General features: G+C 38.8%; 1 protein-coding gene across 9 annotated transcripts in view; it reads right to left on the bottom strand.

Annotated features, from left to right (window-relative positions):
- Nucleotides 1–326: 326 nt before the first annotated feature.
- STAG1 (stromal antigen 1) overlaps nucleotides 327–19381 on the bottom strand; it is a 205132-nt gene continuing 186077 nt past the window's right edge. For all 9 annotated transcript variants that reach the window (XM_041126677.1, XM_041126678.1, XM_041126675.1 and 6 more), the window contains 8 exons: nucleotides 18270–18418; nucleotides 17047–17175; nucleotides 12506–12711; nucleotides 8532–8703; nucleotides 5464–5574; nucleotides 4508–4622; nucleotides 2696–2776; nucleotides 327–2602 (listed from right to left, as the gene is read on the bottom strand). In XM_041126677.1, the coding sequence (XP_040982611.1) occupies nucleotides 2579–2602; nucleotides 2696–2776; nucleotides 4508–4622; nucleotides 5464–5574; nucleotides 8532–8703; nucleotides 12506–12711; nucleotides 17047–17175; nucleotides 18270–18418 (987 nt within the window). In that variant the 3' untranslated portion in view covers nucleotides 327–2578. The remainder of the gene's footprint in view (nucleotides 2603–2695; nucleotides 2777–4507; nucleotides 4623–5463; nucleotides 5575–8531; nucleotides 8704–12505; nucleotides 12712–17046; nucleotides 17176–18269; nucleotides 18419–19381) is intronic.

Here is a 19381-nt window from a genome sequence, read left to right as displayed (position 1 = left end):
TTCAAACAATTTTAACAATGCAACTCTCCCAACTTGTGTGATGACTTATCAGATTTAGAGCAACCTCACAATGAAACCTCCCAGATCAACCAAAAACATACTACAGTGGAGGGAAAAAACCCAACAAAAGCCAAGACGGTGTTTTGCTTTGCTCTCAGGCTGAATGGGTAAGGTAGCTGTAACGGAATCTGGTTGTGAAGCCTGGACTACATGAGAACTACCTTTCAGTATTTCCTTTGGCTACTAATAAATGGGATGACAAGATGTGATGGTCCAAACGAGCATTTAAAAGAAAGTTATAGTGAAGAGGGTGCTCATCATACTCATGATTTTGAATAGTTTATTAAATGAAAGGTGAAGCATCAGTTTTAAATTGTACAAAAGGAAAAAAAAACCTCATATTGTAAATGTACAATTTACAGAATTACTAGCAAAACCAATCAAGGAGACACTCATAATACAAAAACCTATTGACTGCAAACTGAACTGGAAACCCATTGCAGGTACCGTGATAATAAATGTTTGTTATACAGTATTCTACAATGTTAAATTAGGAATCAGTTTTCCACACAGAGGACTGTGAAGCACAAGGTTTGTCTGAGACTATGACTCAAACCAGGCAGCATTTATTATGCTACTATGCTCACAGAGTAATTGTGACAACAATTTAATGCAGCCATTCCTGCCCACCCCTGTTACTTTTGGGGTGGACAGAAGAGGAAGGGAGGTAATGTGATTTTATAAAGTTCCAGCTACTTCTCAGGTTTTATACGTTACCCAACCGACATCTGAAAAATGGCTGAATTACCTAGTCAAACATTTTTGGCAACCGTGTTTGAGAACTGCACATGTTGTAAGAAACAAACCTCAGCTGAGTGAAATGCTGGTTTGTTTTTAAAAAAAGATTCTTTTCCCTCCCAGCAAGTAAGCACTGGGCATTAATGTTGGTTTGTTTTTCAATAAGCTCGTAACAGAAAAAAGCTCCGTGATTATTTTGCAGTTGCTAAAAAAAAGCACCTCTAAAATGGCTGTGCTCCAAGTGGGTCAATCTGCTTTGTATCTCGAATGCTAATATTAGAATGCAGAAAGGAAGATTAACATTTTGGGGCTGATTCTTAAGAGATAGTAGAGTCAGTGCAAGTTGTGGATGGCCAGCACCTCCAATATCAGGCCAGTCTTAACTAAGTAGCAGCTACTAGGCAGAGTCATAAAATTGAAGCGTAATGAAATTCCAAATTATTGAAGACATTGAAAAATCTCTTATTACAATGAATTAGCTGAGAATGCTTTGGGGTTTTGGGGGTTTTTTTGATGTTTTTAACTTTTTTGAAAAATCATATTTTTTTTTTCCAAAGAATTACTCTTAATATGCACAGTTAACACTGAAAATGTAGCTGTATTCCATTGTAAGCTTAAGAACTTCACCATCTAAGCACAAATTTCTATGCAGCACATACAGTACTTCTAACTGGCAAAATTAATTTACAAAAATAGCGCAAAAGGGTATTTACGGCATGGAAAGTAGACTTTTTTTATGGTACAGTTAAAATTGCTTTTAGTATGCTAAAGTGATTCCTTTCCCCCACCGTTGAATTATTTTTTTTTAATAGGAAAGTTGCTGTTTATGTACCTTGGGTTGGCAGGGCTTGAAGTAGGTAGTAAAAACAGCAAAGTGATTACTTGAGAACCATTTGTGTGTTTTACTGAGAATACTTTATTTGCTGGTATAAGTTGCTAAAAATGCACAGAGCAAGTACCAATAGAAAATTTACTGTTTTTGTGTCCCCATGTGCTATATAAAATGAATGTTACACAGCATCTGTTGGAAAAGTGGCTTCATGGACATCTCTTACTTTATGTCCCATTATAAATAAAAATAAATCTTCTCAAGAGTATAAAATCTGGGTTTATCATATCAGAATCTGAAATTTTTTGGCAGAGATGCACATCATTAGAATTCTAACCTCTTCTATAAGAGTGTTCTTCTCAATGCCTATGAGAGGATATAAGCGTACCATAATGTTAATCAAATCCAGTGTGTTCAAAAACACTTTTCTGTAGCCAGAATGACCTGCTTATAGCATCATTGCTAGTCAATGGCTGATAGGCATAGGTTTAATAAAAATGGCTAGCTTTTAAAACATAAAAAGGCAAATGTTAAAACTGTTTTAAATTGTACAGCAGAAAAATAAAGTTAAAAAGTTCTGTTTTCACTCAATGTTGTTTTCAGAAAACATATGTAGAACAGTGTTTATTTCGACAGCTGTCTTAACAATTTAAAACTTCCTCCTCATCCAGAAAAAAAAAAAAAAATCTGTATTAGGACAGTCAAGAACAGGGATACAAATGATTTTTTAGGTCAGCCCTTCTGAGGTGACTGGATTGGCCAACATTCCTTTGTGTCATTAAGAAGTTCCTCTTCTTTCTGTCACTACAAAAAGGGATTGACCTCAATCATTTGGTTAAAAATCAAACCGTATCACATCAAAAATGTGGTTTTCATACAAGCTATCACAGTATATAGGCCTCTAGCTCTAAACAATAGAGTTCCAAATTTGTAAAATGTCTTCACCAGACTTCAGAACATAGGCATTCCAAATCCCTAGAAAAATGATTTAAAAGATTAATTAATTGGGTGGAATGATAATCAAAAAGAACCTCAGATAAACAGGAAACAATACTAGTAAAGCCTTACTGAATCATCTTCAATGATAGCTGCGGAGTCAAAGAAGTCTGGCCTCAGTTCAGCCCGTTCTCGACGGTTTCTTGAAGGTGGCTAAAAAGAGGAGTCAGCCATTTTAGAACATCCCATCCGTTACCTGGCTGTAAAGGATTCATGTGGCTCTACAGCTAATGGGTACTAACATGGTTACCTCTTCCTTTACAGAGCAGCTTTGCATGGATTTTTGTGAAAGCTCTGATACAAATGGAGGTCCTGATATAGATGGACACTTCTTAAATTCACGTTTTGTTTAAGGAATGGGCTAAAAGCTGAGGGATTCTAAAGTCATTTTAAGTCTGTGCTCATAGCTAAGGGCTTGCTTAAGGCTCTTGCTGACTTAATGATGTTGTATTAGGACTGTAGGCCAGACGGCATAAAAACTGTCTTTTAACTGTCTTTATGCTCTTAAGTTTATGGTGAAACTCCAGCTCTGACATGGTCAAAAAATGTCATAGTATTTCTGAGGATTAAACCTTTTGTGTTGTCCTTCCCTAGGAACATAAGAGTAAATGGACCTTCACTGGCTTCATCAATTCCTTCATTTCCTTGCCTTGGATTACCAGTAGAAGAGAGATTTTACTTACTTGATAATCACTTGAATGCTAGTAATAACCTCAGTATTCAGCAGCAGTAACTGAATTATTGCCTAAATTTTCTTTCTGAGACATTATATCCTAAAGTAACCTATGCCTTATTGTTTGGGTATGAAAGGAGAAATAGAAAAGCATAAAAATGGTGAAGTGTACAATGCAAACTGATCCTTTTTCCCGTTTTACAAGGAAAGCATTCATTCGGAACGGAGAAGCTCGGAAGGTTTTAACCTCTACAAAGCAAATCCTGCCTGTAGTCAGTACATTACCATGAAAGGAACCGAGGTTGCCATCTGATGATATGACCTGTTTGGGAGCAATTCCACTGTCAGGTATTGCCTCACGCCTGCCCACTACTGCCTGCTCTCCCGTCCACTGTCCCAGCACAGCTCTGTGTATGGCTGTAAACTAACCAGACCTTGATTAAGGATCCCCTTAAGGTCCACCCACCTCCCAGAAATCAAAGCAACCAGGGAATAGAAAAAGAGAAGCAACGTGGCTGTATCAGTTTGACCATGGTGGGGCTGCAAAAAGAGCCATGTGAGCAAAAGAGTGAGTGATGGCTGTGATGCTGGCACAGGGAAGGCAACACCATCTAAAATACCTTTAGATGATACTGTTTCCAAACTCTTCATAACGTCAACTAACAACTGGAATCAAACATTGGTACGGATCTTGCAGAGTCCATTTGTACTCCATGAGGCCAAGCAGGCAGCTTTGTGCAATTTTCGGATGGGGTGAGCTGGTCTCAGCTCTGTCCCCAGCCAGCACTCCTTCTGCCCTTGGCTGACTGCACGGTGAGTCAGATCAGCTACTTCTTCAGCGCTCCTCTAAAAGGGCTGCACTGACACACCTGACTGATGATTGATATGCTGTACATCATAACCTGATTCTCACAGGCTGACAACTCCCAGGTGCACGATGGTGGTCCAGACACTTGCTACTGCCCAAGTCCAGAATATTAGAGGAAGAGTGCTAAGCAACGCTCCTTGTGTTTCTATTAAAAAAAAATAATCAATTGGGCCTGAGTCTGCAGCTGTAGGTTCTAGCAAGTATTTGGATCATTTCTGCTCTTTCACATTCAGACAACAGGAAATCAGGCTCACAATTTTGGAAATTTTTGTTTGCACTTCCAAAATTCCTTTTAAATTATTTTTCATCTGTTTTAAACTTGCTATTAATAAGATTTACTGACCAGATCAATGACCATTGTGTCCTCAAATTCTTCGTTCATATCCTCTAGCTGACCTCGTGAGGACATCATTACATCTTCAAAGATGGGCTCAGCGTCATCTTCCATTAGACCTCGTCTGAATAAATAAAGAGAACGAAAAAGTCATTTCCAGGCATTTAAATTTCCCAACCATGATCTTGGTCATTAAAAAGAAAGCACAGATCCTATCCCTTAATGCCCTCACATAAAACCTTATGTTGAGAGTAAAGCCAGCATGCTTTTTATAACATAAACTGGAAGAAAATCTTACGTAAAAACAAACCTAACTCTTGCAGAGGCCAAAGCAGGAAGTCCCCTGTAATATCATTATAAACAGCAGTTAAATTTGTCCCTAACAAGAAAAGGGCAGTAATCTCACTGTGTTTGCTTGCCCTTTTACAAAAAGGAGTTACACTGTTTGCCAGGATCCCTGGTAAATCCCAGGAAATCCAGCAGTGAATCCAAGACCAGTTTCTAACACTGTAAGGACCTGATCTCACTGGAGACTCTGGCCCCCATCCTGAAAAGTCCTTATGCACTGAAAAACTTGCTTGGATTGGCACCATAGCACGTAGCACCTTGTACAACAGAACGCTTCAGCATTCACCCACACGTGTTCCCTCCATTAGCTGCCCAGTGGGACGCCTTGGCAAAAGATGATGTGGATGAAAAAAGCATAAACGGGTTCACGGGAAGATTGGACAACAACTTGAAAGAGTTCATGGGGAATTACTTAACAGACAAATCGTGGAAACCCCCTGAAATGGGAACAGTTGAAGGCTGTTCCAACATTACAAAGCTGTTATTCTGCCTTCATTAACAAGCATTAAAATGTCACAGAAATTACAGGCAACAGCCCAGAAAAGGTAGCATTTAAAATGCAGCATTGTCATCTAAAATGGTTCTGATCTGGAGACAAGGATGCTCTGAACACTTACACTGCATGCCTTACGCCAGTTCTCCCTTTCATGTAGTTCATTCCTGTCCTGTCCTTTCGATTTAAATCTTCTAGCTTCTGTTGGCCCAACCAAGATATCTGCATCTGGGGACTAATAAACACAAAGCAGCATTATGACTTAACAATTTTGAGTTGGCTATTTTTAGACAGTATCTCCTCAAGTTTTGTGTCTGACCATGCTTCAGATTAAGATACTTAAATCACATCCATCATTGTACACGTCTTCTGGATTCCCTTCCACAACTTCTCTCACTGTATGTGCACAAAAAAAGCGCCATTAATTGTTGTAATAAAAACAGCTGCATCAAATGCTAACACCACTCATTTATTAGTGTGACATGCACCTGAAGTGGGAGCACTTCTAAAATTCATTTTATTAAATCCTACTTCACTGTCTCAGATCAGGCAAAATATGAGCAAGAACAAATCCAAATGAATAACTGACACATTTTAAAACAAAAATGTCACACAACGTGAAAAACAAATTGCTTTTAAATACATACCCTGATCGACTTAAGCGTCCAGTAACTTATCCTCATGTAAGTACCTTAAAGGCTGTACTTTTTATACCATTTAAATCCAGTAGTAGACAGCAATGCATTTGCTATGATTTGTGCATTGCAGCACAAGGAAATAGCAGTAAACTGAGTGCAGCTCTTCAAGAGCAACACCAGTTTTTATTTTAGTATGCAGTCTTGTACCCTAATAAGATTGACATAATAAACTGGCATAACCCATGTGGAAACAACCTAGAACGCAATATTCTTCTGGACATGGATTAACCCCATTAGTTCAGCAACTGACTGCTCTGTATTTATTTTATGTTTTCGTTCTCCTAAGCTGACCTGTAGGAAATGTGTGTGGCAGCTAACTCCAGGCTGAAAGGAAAGGATTCTCTACTGTCTGTTCACGCTGTGAACTTCTGCGTGGAATCCAACTCCTTGAAAGTAACAGAGAGGAGAGTGATGCTATCTGCCTCTGCTCAACAGTTCTCTGCTCGCAGCATTCATCTGAGATAGGCGAAACAGAGGTTCAAACCCAGGGTGAAAAGCTGGGTTCAACTTCCCCCCTGCCCCCCCCACCCCAGAAGAGGGGAAGGTTCTGCCACAGCTTAAGGCAGTGCCTCCTTGTCAGGCTCAGGAGTAAAAACACAGTGACTGGAAGCTGTCCCATTTTCCATAACTAATTAAATGTTCACAGAGAGATATTTAGCTTAGTGATAGGTGAGATCAGAGAGGGTCAAAAAGAAAGTTCTGCTTCAGCAATTTTCTTTGTTTTTACTGCAGAGTAGAAAAATTTTAAGGAGAAATCGAGAGCCACATCATCTTCCTTATAAATCTGGGAAGTTATGGCAACACCTGGGGAGGCAGGAGATGGGGAGGCAAATCCCTGACCAAAACAGCAAGTAAGAGACATGAATGCAGACCTCACATGCCGTGGGACCAAGGTGAAAAGATGTTCTGGGACTGACGTGAACAGGGGCTCTTCCTCGGCTGTGCTTTCTTGCTAGCCAGCTGGGATCCCCTGCCCACCTGAACTGTGTAGGTGAGGAAATCCACGCCCAGGCTCGCCTTGCGTTCACCCATTTACACACCTGTTGACACCTCCTTCCTTCCAGACAGCGCCAGCTGGGAACACTTAAGCCCATCTTAGGCCCTTGGGCAGGACCACGCCTATCCCCACCTGCAGCATGAAGCAGCCTAGCCAGCCTGCCACCCTGTCTCTTACAGTGATGTTACATGGTTCATATGGGGAAAGAAAGTTGGCTGAACTCATTTATCGAAATGCCAAATATTATGTGCTCCAGAAATTAACAGGTATTTGTAGCCAGCTGAGCTGCAAGTATCTCTTGTGGTGGGCACTGGTTACTGGATCATATCAAGGTTTAATTGGTTGCGCTGCTGATGCCTGTGCAAGTTACACGCACGAGCAAGGGAGAAGAATAGGTTATGCTTTCAAAAGAGTACATTTCTTTAGAAGTTGCTCAGATTTTTTGAGTGCCTATGGTGACAAATTGGCAAACTTAATAGCTTATATGTACAACATGGTGGTATACATATATCCTTGTCACTTCAGACTGGAGAACATTTTACCTTCCCAGGCAAAATCACCATTACTAATTATTTCTGTTTAGAGAACACTATGATTACAGAATGCAGGATGAAGCAGTAAAGTTTAGGATCAAGCAGGGTGAGTGCACATCAGGGAAGACTGGGAAGATGGGGAACGTGGATCAAGAAAAGCATGATGGACAAAAGCTGGAGGAAAACCAAGAGGCATAATCTGGCTATTTTATGCTATACTACACTGGTAGAAACCTGATTCATCTGGCCAGCATAATATGATTTTTCTATACAGGTAAATCAGATCAGTACATTGGGCTATAAAAGTTATGAAAATAGTCTCCAAAACAGATACTGTTGTTCTGTATCTTCAAATTAATAGAAATAGCACATAATAGCATTCTCTGAAGACTTTCTATTCTTAAACTACTGACAGATAATAACCAACATTTTTTTCCTCTAAATGGAGGTGATAAAATGGGAGTTGTGTGACAAAAAGTATATATAATTTAGGGCAAAATAAAATTGCCTGCAGGCAATTACTCCAGGAACAGGAATTACTAGCTCAGCAGCTGGAATTGGATTGAAGAGTTAATTTACAAGAAATCAGTTAGGATGTCTGGAGAACATGTACTGTACTATGACACAGGGCAGAGGGAAAGAAAAGAGAACATCTAACAGGTCTTTTAGAGGAACAGTTCAATACAACCTGGGGGCACAAACACTAGGAAGATTTCACCATAATTGCACAGTTATGCTACTAGAGAATTTTAACATAAGGAATTTCTACCATGATTTTACTACAACTTTTTTCCTGGGAAGTGAAAATAATCGAAATATTGCTGAACTATAGCCAAGACACTTCCAGTTGTTTTTGCAAATAACCACTACATATATGGAGCCACAGACTAAGACTACCTGTATAAATAATATGCAACTCCTTTGCCTGGCTCACTGTATTTGATACTAAAATTCCAACACTTACTTGTGTAAAAAATCTTGTTCAGATCCCTGCTCCGACTCGTGCTCCTGGATCTGCTCTCCTATTTGTCTAGTGTTCTCCCTCAAGACAGTTGAGGTGAGCTGTGGTGCTTGCAGTGTCCCTGGAGTATGTATGTTTTCATTCCTGTTCAGCCATGAGCCTTCTAGACTCTCATCTAGAAAAAGAACATTAAAATTACTGACGCATTTCTGATACTATGCAGTGCAGTATTACCGCCTTCAGGATTTGTTCAGCCAACTCACTGAATGAATACCTTACATGAGTAACGGGAGCATTCCATCTGCTGACACACTTTGATACAGTTAATTTTAGTTGCAGCACCTTCTCCAAATCTGTATTTTCAACAGTTTAGTATCTTTTAAAACAAGCATGCTTTTAAGAGATTAACTGGGTAAATGCTTGAAACGGTATGTCTTTCAGCTCTAATTTTATTTTGTGTTCTTTCAAGGAAGGATTACTACCAGCTATTCCCAGCAATAGCAACAATTTAAAGTAGAATACTTAACAAATAAACAAAAATCATTGGAAACAAATACCATATTGCAGCACTACCGGAATTGCTGGGTATCTTGCACACATATAACAAAGATAATTCCCAATTAATGAGCTTACAATCTAAATATAAGACTATAAATCTCATAGGTATACAGCAACCAAGATACAGTTAAACACGAAGATGAGGGTGGAGCATAAAACCCAAATCTGGTCAGCATAGATCTTTAGAAACTTCAGTCAGAACCATTTCAGTGGAGTACAGAGGGGGCATTTTAAGTAAGAGAAGTGGTCTGGCTGGTGTGAACTCTAAATAATAACTTGATCAGACAGCATATTCAGAGTTTAGAGCAAGAGGAGGAATGAAGGTGGGAAGGTGACTGAAGGTGTATGTGGGATGCTGTGCTCCTATTGCAAAGGGAGCAAACCAGAGAGGAAGGAAGAGGGGGGACTTGAGGAGAATGTGATAGAGCAGACAAGTGCGTAGGCAAAAGACATGTAGAAAAAACCAGAAGTTGCTGGAGTGAGTGAAAGACAGGGGAGATGACAAGAGAGGAGAAGACAAGATCACAGATATACTAACAGAAAGAAATGGGTGGTGAGAAAGCAGATGGGGATCTCAATGGATCTTGTAATTTTTCCTACGCGTTTTATTACCCTTCGGGCATAAAAGTTGTCTAAAAATTTGCCTATTTATTCCTGAACTTACCTTTGAACCCTTTTTATGTTAGGGATTTTTTTTGTTTTAATCCCATTTATGTTTGATTTCCTTAAGGCACTGTGAAGAAATGTCACAGAGCAGATTTACTTTCAGTAGCAACAAGGAATGTTCTCCAACCCAGACAGTCTGTTGAACCCAATATATGTGGGATTTAGGTGAGAAAGGAACCACAGGGGACTAGTTTTGGTTCTTTGATGCTAGGATAGTTTCTGTAGCAACCTTGCCCTTGTTTTAGTTCCTTTAGAGTGGAAATTAAAGAAAAAAAAAAGTCTTAGTAGGATTTAAACAGAGGTCCAACTTTGTAACTGTACTGCCAGATTAAGATTAAAGCTAGGAATTCTGGAGGAGTTATAAAAAGATGTAAAGATAAAAAAACCAAAAAGATTTGTGTACATACTATGTATAGACCATCAGTTAATTTGTTTGTAAGACTGGTTCTTCATAGCTGAAGTTATACAGATGACTGAACTTATTTCTGAGGATCAAATCTCTGATTATTTCATGAGCTCATTATTGGTACATATGAAATAAGACCTTGCTTGTGCAGAAATCTATGTCTTCCTGTGAAAAATACAGACAACCTGGCTCCAGGTTTTCTTGGCTTTCCTTCTTCCAAGATTCGAAAGAAAGTGTACTTAGGGCATAACACAATCAGTAATGCACATCAAGAAGCATCCAAAAATTAAGTACGTGGCATCCTTCCAACTGCTTATGTTATTGTGAGGGTTTTTTTAACATATGGTATCAAATGTCCTTTATTAATACATATCTAAAATAAGACTTTTGGTGCTTGCATTGCATATGCTTCGATGTAAGGAAAGGCCATAGAGCTTGTGTTGCTGCTGTCATTAGAGAGCACTTGCTGGTTACTTTTCAGTTCTATCACCTTACCAGGCAGTCAAATTCTACAGTGAAGGCATCTATGAAAGAAAAGACAGTTACACTGTTACGGGCTAAAACATCCGTCCTGGACCTATATATACTGACGCTGTACAGCAAAGCATTCATAAGTAATGAAGGTCTGTGTAGTGATCTAGGAATTTAAGGAAGGAAGAAAGGAGAAGGGAATCACTTCCTAACCAGTGTTCTTCGAAATGCGTTGTCCTTAAATGTTATACTGTGACCCAGAACTGTATTTGTAGTATTGAAAGGACATGCCCATACCCCACCCACAAGAGCACCCCAGGAGAGGCAGTGTTCATCAGTCGTTTTCTGGCCACAGATTACTAACTGGGGAATTTGCGGTTACAGGAGTGAACAGTGACAGCCCACTCTGCCTAAGGCAACATAAATCCTGGGTGTCTTCTGATGACACGGTGTTGGTAGAACGTAAACAGACCCTCATACCCTCTGTAGATGTCAGAATCCTGTCAGACCCATAGTGAGTCTTGGCATAGTCTATATTGCAGCTAGATGATCTCCCAGTGGAAACTGCTGTACAGTCAGATCTTTCAGGAACTGAACCACCATGGATTTGGCCTACATCATTTTAAATGAGTTATGTTCATGGAAAATTCAGGACCACCGCTGTTGCAAAAAAAGGGGGTATTCAAATCAAAAGTGTTGCAAATCCATTCTCCCTTCTATTCATTGTTGAAAGAGGATGACACAAAAGAGCATGAGGTAAACTGCCTAAAAACTACGTCATAAGACTGAGACTTGCCTTACAGGGAAGCAAAGACATTACTACACTTCCCAGGAAAAAAAAAAAAAGGATATTGGTAGAATACAATAAAATAGAATGAAAACAGTAGCAAGAGAAAAGAAAAAAACCTCAGCAGTTGAGTTCTGTGAAAATCATGGCATCCAGAAGGAAGCAAAACAGTGTCTGAAGAAAGGAAGCAGTATTTTGTCTACCTAAACTTTAGGCTGGCTATAAGAAACTGAAGGAGTTGGTGCACATGTATTGCTCAAAGTAAGCTGTAGTGGAGAATGGACTTGATTGTAGATGTGCATATGGACAAACTTTTGAATAAAATTTTGGGAAATTGCTCTATATTCAGGCAAATTAGCATTAGATTCCTCACTGAGGAGTTACTATTGTAGTTACTGACCTTGGAAGAATCCCTGAAGTTTAAAGATCCCACTTACACCTACTCTGTAGTGAAACAGTAAATTTATATTCACAAAAGTGCACACTGCATCATACAGATTAACCAGGATCAGATGCAATCTTGTAAGAAATTTGCTATCATAGCCAAATTCCTGATGAACATGGCTGAAGTCACAGAAAGAGTAAATACAAACACTGGATATCAATACCATTTTAAACAAAAAAAGGTGTCTTTTTAGTGTTCTCCAGTGGTCCTGCAAAAACACAGATCTGTATCAGAATTTCTGCCTTGGGTTCGCTCTAACACTGTGTTAACTAACAATGGCTCCAGACTGAAGCATAGGCAGAAAACCAGAAGTCCGTGACCAAGAAAGGTGTAGAGCAGATAACTCCGCAGATAACTCCACAAACACCTCCTGCTTCCAACTTCAATAACAGCTTTTAATAGTTCTGAATCTGCAAATCTCCGTGAAGACAAACAAGAACAGGGACTCGTGATAGTATTTCTCATAAAGACAAGTTCAAGCTTGATAGGAATTTGCAGAACAGATGTCTTGTTTTTACTACATACAGAATGTATTGTATATTTCAGCATTAACTGATAAACCATAAGGGCTCCTAGGAAGGAAAGCTGTAATATATGTACAAAATAAGAAATACCTCTACCAGGCAACCTTAAACCATACAAACCTTCTACTCTTTTTTTGTGGAGCGGTGGTCGTCCTTTCTTATTCCTCACTGAAGAGGCTTTGCTGCTGCTGCTTCCACTGTTAACAGACATTCTGTCGTCTTCACCACCCGTAACTAGTGAGTTTCTATAGGAAATGAGTGGAAGCCATACATCTTCTCTTCTTTCCATCATCTGTTCTGTCAGAAACTTCTCTAAGTAGGAGTGACTGAAAATAAAAGACAATGAGTACAGAGGCGCAGCACATTGTTTCCTCTTTAATTAATCTGCAACCCCTCTCCATATGTTGAGAGCTTAACAGAAATCCCACATGGTGTTTCCTTATTTTAATTTAATAACATACGCTGATAGGGCATTGTGTCTATTTTTGACTGAGTAAGAATACATGTCATTCCCTCAAAACAAAGTAACATAGTTAATCATGCACAGGTTACTCACAGATAAACAATACAAAATGTTCTCTCCCCAACATCTTCCTCCCACATTTGTCTGCAATCATTCACAGCACACTCTACTTGAATTCTTTTTCTATTTTGCACAGTAAGGAAGCTACCTCTGTATATGGCTACTGTGTCAACAGACAGATTGAATTAGAACCACTCTTGTGAGGATGTAGGATATCCTTTTGTATCTCAGAACAAGAAAAATGGTTTCTTCAAATGCAAGCAGTTATTTTTCAATAGAAAATTTGAAGATCTGTTCCACCACCATGGAGAAGTCCAATGCACACTTGTTAACTTAAGGGAGGAACCAAACAACCTCCCTCCTGTATATAGTCTGGAGGGCATTTGAGTTGTTTTCTTTTTCCATTGGTTATTTAATTATGGTATTAGAAGTAGTCCTTAAAATGAATATGCAAATCCACATTAAAGTGATTTGAATGAGTTTCAAGCTGCACAGCCAAGAATTCAGAAGTTAGGTAGTAGGACTCGGGATACTTCAACATTACTTCCTGCATCCTTCCATCAGGATTTCCTTTAAAACCATATTGCCAGGTTGTCATCAGTGGGAGTGAAACCCACAAACTCTGCATGGAAATGCGGAATTTTCATCTGTTAGCTCATGGCAGGCTCAAACTTGTTACACAGTCTAGCTTTCAGAATAGGACAAGGAACCACACTGTATATGCCTGGGTAACAATCATACCGAATTTTTAATGGGATTTTGGGTTGACTTTGCTCAAGAAACAGCAGGTTTTCTGTCTACTGTTTTCTTCAATATTGTGAATGCTTCTTCCTTCCCCTTTTCGTGTGTATATTGAGTAACACCCAAACCTTGCACTGAATGGGAAATTCTTGGTTTATTCTCTCTCTGTTTTACAGTACCAAACAGTGCAACACTTCAGTGCTTCATGACTTTAGAGAATCTATCTGCAGAATAGTCTTGAAATGTAAGAAGTTTTTCTGCATCCAATTTATATTTATAGAACTAGAATGCCCAGGTTATGCCCAAATTGTGAGCCACTTGGGAGTTCTTTACTGATTAGATGCCAAACTTGAGACAACTTTTGTTCAGCATTTTAGAGGAGGTTCATACTGGCAGTTCTTACCAGCTTCAACAAAGACAGAAACTCTGAATTTCTAGAAGTAAGAACACCACACTGAGGCTCCATCTCATCTGACTTCAGACACCCAATAGTCAGTTGCTAGTCTAAGCTAAGTCTCTATTTGAGGGAAATAAATGGAAAGAAATGCCTCGACAGGGCAATTCACCTCTATACTGTCTTAGCTGAATTCCTCAGGATTTCCATACCTGCATCTGCCTTGTGTGTCTGTACCTGCATTAGTATAGATCTTGTTTTGTGGAGTGTAAGAGCCTGGCACCTTAAATGCGTAGTTTTATATTAAATCCATAGATTTGAATAAATCCATAAATGGCTATCACTAATTCTGGAGGTTACTTATAGAATGAAAAGCCGAATAAATAAATAGGATAGGAAAACTAAATGAAACCAATGTTGCTGCTCCATTCCCAAACTGGAAACATCTCCCTTTTCTCCCCTCAAATAAAAAGGCCAGCAGTAAACCGGAAAGGAAGTAGGAGCCCTGCAAAAGAGCAGCGTTTGCTGAACTGTGACAGGAATGGTATTTTGTCCCAAGGGCAGATGACATGCAGACATATGGGGTAGATAACGAACTTTTTTGAGGTAGGAGAGCCAAGCTGGAGGACTTCTGGGAAACAGGCATACGGTCATGAGACTTTCCAGGTTATTCTAGAGCACTTTTGCCTCCAGAGTAACAGCCCATTGCTGAGTTTAGGGACAGTCACTTGGCAGGAGGAGATCAAGCCAGGGAGAGAGGTAAATGATCCTGTACACAGGGCTTCTCCACCAGATGGTGGTCACGGACCTTCCTGTTCATAGGCAACACCTTTGGAAGGAGGGGAAGAGGTCCCTGTGGATTGGAGGAGTGATGCTACAGAGAAGGGCAAATCAACTATCCAGAGTATAGCTGAGTATGGAATGTCAGTGAAGCACTATGGACAATGCAGACATTGCCTGATGGCTGCAAACATGACAGATCCCTCAAGGGAAGGAATGTAGATATCTCCAAAAGCAATCTTTACATCTAAGCAAGTTATCTTGACTCTTTTCATAGTCACTACAGCCAATGGAATCTAGGGCATGTCTGAACTCATCTTAAAGCAGTAATTTAGCATAGATCAGATAAATTGTGCCCTAAAGGACCATTTCTTTTGACTGATCTTCAAATTCAGCTAAAGTAAATAGCTCACAGATGACTACAATAAAGACAGATAAAATCAGAAGAAATGGTTTCCACCACAGCAGTCTTCACAGTCCTGCAAAAGAAGCCAGTGGTTGTGTATGTGGGCACCAATGAGTGGGAGAACCTTCGAGAAAAAATTTTAAATGGCAACATAGAAGGTGAAGGAACAAGATCTCCTCCTGAAGTACTGAATGTCACGCAAAGGATCAGGTCAAATTAAACTGTCACATAAACTGTACAGAAGGATGTAACTTGAAATGTTAAACACTGGAGAAACTTGTGGAAGGCATGATGACTGTACAGGAAGGATAAACTTCACTAAATTAAATAGAATCAGATTAATGGCACTTTAACAGACGCAGGAGAATCTATGGTTCAGCTAGGAAGATAGTCATAAAATCCTATTATCCTTAAGTCCTGTCCTGAAGAATAGGACAGAGGTTGACAAGATTCATGGATATAACAATGAAGAGCAGTTTCAAAAATTGAGTGCCAAGCTAGTGCAACTGGATCATCCAATTCTCAAGCTCGTTTAACTATTTCTTCTACTGTGTTTGCTGAATTGACAAATCATTGATACAATAAAAAAAATTAAACTGGTTCAAGCGTGTATATGTTAAAAATTATACAAAGCAAACCAAGATGCATTTCTTGTAACACAGATAAAACTGTAATATTCATAATTGTTAACCTTAATAGAAAAGTCCTTTAAAACAAATGTCTTCACAGAAAAACTACAGAAAAGTTTGACAGAAAGAGTCAGTTGAGGTAGTTATAGTAGATACATATGACTTACACTCATTGTGGTCAGAAAATTGACTGGAAAGACATCTATAACCATAAATCAGAAGATCTGACAATTGCATTTCTTAAAGGGTCATAAAGTTATTCAAAGAATTCAGTTCTACACTGGGCACACAGTGTTTGGCTGACTTTTGACTGGAGTCCTCTTCCTTTTTCCCTTACTATTTCTGTGCTGTGGCCAAATCCTGCATATTTGCTACGTAATGTGTTAGAAACATAGAGCATTATCTCCGCAGTGATGCTGACAACATGTCTTTACTATGAACTTGCCCTTAATAACGCAGTTTTCTCTCTGCCAATTCTGTGGATATCCGCAGCCCCTCGCGACAGTCTGTTCAAGCGTTGCTCACAAAACAGTACTTCTTGCTCTTTATTCAGATCTTATCAACAATACCTCTGATTTATTTCATTTCCAGTATTTCATCTGCAGTAAATTACCCACCATATCAAATTCAGGCTGCTTGTTTTAGCCTGCCAGGTCTCTACCACCCTGCTCTGTCCTAACCAACAATTGTGTCCTCTCTCAGCCTCTTTCTCTATCCTGTTGAGCCAGTAACAGAAGCCTTGACAAACCTTTATTTCTCAGTTTAACTCAACATATTAAAATAGACAACAAATATGTGTTTACATTTTATGTAAATATCTAACAGAAGCAGATGTTACTGCAGTGTTTACAGGCCTGTAAATTTCCTGCACTGCTAACATTTCATTTCTTTTTTCTTCTAGCCTGAAAAAAAGATTGTATTTTATTTTCAGTCCCCCATAGGAAATTTTAACGAACATTGTTTTGTGAGGTTTCAAACTCACCCCATCAGTGGATCTGATTCTCCTTTCCTCATTTATTTTTATTACTTTAAAATATAAAATGAATAACTATGTATGTGAAATGTCTCACTGGGACTTCCTATAGCCCCATTAGATTGTGAAAACCTCAAAGCAGAGAGCTTAAACACACACTACAGTGATTAACAGAGCCCAGCAAAACCCACAGAAGAAAATGGAGCATTACTTACACAGTCTTTTTGTCCTGTCGCAGGAGTTTAGAAGAAAATTCACTAAGCACTTCAAGGAAAGCAAGATTAGGAGGTGGATAGTCTTGTCCTTTTTGATTCTGATATTTGAAGGCAAACTCTATGCCATCTCTACAGTAAAGAAGTATTAAAATTTTCAGACATTTCTAACAAAATCAAACAAATGTTGCCCAAAATCTGAATTGTGATGAAATTCTTTATATCTTTATATCCCATCATAACTTTTTTTTTTCATTACTAGAAAAAGGCTGCTTTTGGACAAAAGGGAATCAAATGTTCCCTCTCGATTTGTGAGGATTCAATCTCAAAGACAATGTATTGCCAGTCACATGGTAAGAAGTAATTTACCACAATGTAAGAAACTTGGCAGGTGCTGAAAGACACTGCCTTAGCAGGAATGCCAATTGTCTCCTTCTTGTTTCTGCACGAAGCAGAAGCTTGCAATAAGAATGGTATGTAAGAAATAACAGGATATAACTTTTGCATCAAGAGTCAGAGAAGAGAATTTACTTACCACTACATTGATACATGCATCTCTGCCTTATTTTTGATTTATCATTTGAGACTAAAGAAAACAATTTACTTCCACATTATCCAATAAGGGCACATGCATGTCTTGACTTCTCTCTTGCTTGGCACAGGAAAGTGTCTGGTAGCATTTTGATCATGCTTTGCTAATCTTAGTCTTAATGACTTAGTCTCTGATACAGCAAACTTTAATATTTTAACCTTTTTATGGCACGGGAAAGTCATAATTTAAATTTAGCAGCACCTTTCTACACTTCCCTATGCAGCAGTTACATAAAAAGCCTCAATCCACTTGAAACAAAAAAAGATTTCCAAAATATTTTTCGAATATCTTTTCATAAAAGCCCTTGGTGCCTGCAGAATCCACAGTGGTGTGGTACAAAGAACTATCTAGAGTTTTTAGATACAGTCCACACAAATATATGTAATACCAGTGGCTTTACCGGAGATAAACATGGCCATTCCAATAAATTCCAACAAAGAATTAGGCAGCAGCTCATTGTTCTTCCTTTCTTACACACATACATGTACACCCCCCACCATTTTTCTACATAAACTAGAAAAAATATATCATTATTCCAGGACCTGTTAAGATTATGTACCTTTAGAAAAGGTATGCTAAGCAAAAGTTTTAATCTGAAGTAATATGAAAATCTCGTTTATTTACCACCACTCACTTGTGTAGTGTGGCCACAGCCTCTCTTGTCTTGATCTGATCCAAGCCAAAAGTGAGGGCAAACCGACGGGCCAGTTCCTTAATTCCACTAACATGGGCAGATGTCCTGTCCAAATTGGGACCTTGCTCCTGAACAAGCTCATTAAACAGCTAGAGAAAGAATTCAATTGTTAAAATCTGTGAGCTACAGAACACTTTTCTTGAGAAAGACTTTTGTCCTTAACCTGTTACAGCTAAGAGTGGACATTACAAAGACTTTTTTCATAAAGATGTAACAGAGCTCTCTTATACTCAACTTCTAATCCACTTTAGTTCCCGGACTTTCTTCTGTGTAACTGCTGTTTGCCAGTTGTCCCCCATCTTGTACTTGTGCGGATGATAACTCTTGAACAGAATTTTGCACTTACCTTCATTGAATTGCATCGATTATTCTCCCAACTCATCAAGATGGTTCTGCATTCTTATGATGTTTTCTAAAATACCTACGTCACCCAACAGATCAGCATCTTCTTTGAATTTAGAAAGCAAAATTGCTATTCCATCATTCAAGACTTAATGAATATCTGAACAGCATTACTGGGTAAATGCCTTCAAAGCCTGCTTGATAATGCCCTTTCAGTACAATAATGAACTACTCAGTATATCTTCTTCTGGTATTGCCATTTAGACCACATTCTCCTAACTTGCTAATGAGAATATCAAGGGAGACAATGTCAGTGACAGTATTAAATCAAGTTGCATTAAATCTATAGTTCCTCTGATATCCACAAGCTCTGTTACCATATAATTAATGAAAGCAGCTTAATTTGACGTGAATTCTCCTTGACAAATTCATACTGGCTGTTACCTATCACTTAGGCACTTGCAAATAGCTTGTCTAATTTTTTTTTTTCATGAAACAATATTAGGCTGACTGATCTATGGCACCTGGCTTCTTCCTCTCTCCAAGTTTACTTTGACACTCAACGATTCTTCTGGAAGTACATCTGGTTTTCTCAAGTTTTCACAGGTATCTCTCAGCTTCCAGATTGCTACAGGAAATCCCTTAGTAGTCTGGAATGAATTTTGGGAGGCGCAGCTGATTTAAAACCATCTAATTTCTAGAAATAATTT

The sequence above is a fragment of the Aquila chrysaetos genome, chromosome 10, assembly GCF_900496995.4.
Source record: "Aquila chrysaetos chrysaetos chromosome 10, bAquChr1.4, whole genome shotgun sequence".
NCBI lineage: Eukaryota > Metazoa > Chordata > Aves > Accipitriformes > Accipitridae > Aquila > Aquila chrysaetos.
The sequence above is the reverse complement of the archived record's forward strand: the minus strand, read 5'-3'. Positions and strand labels throughout refer to the sequence as shown.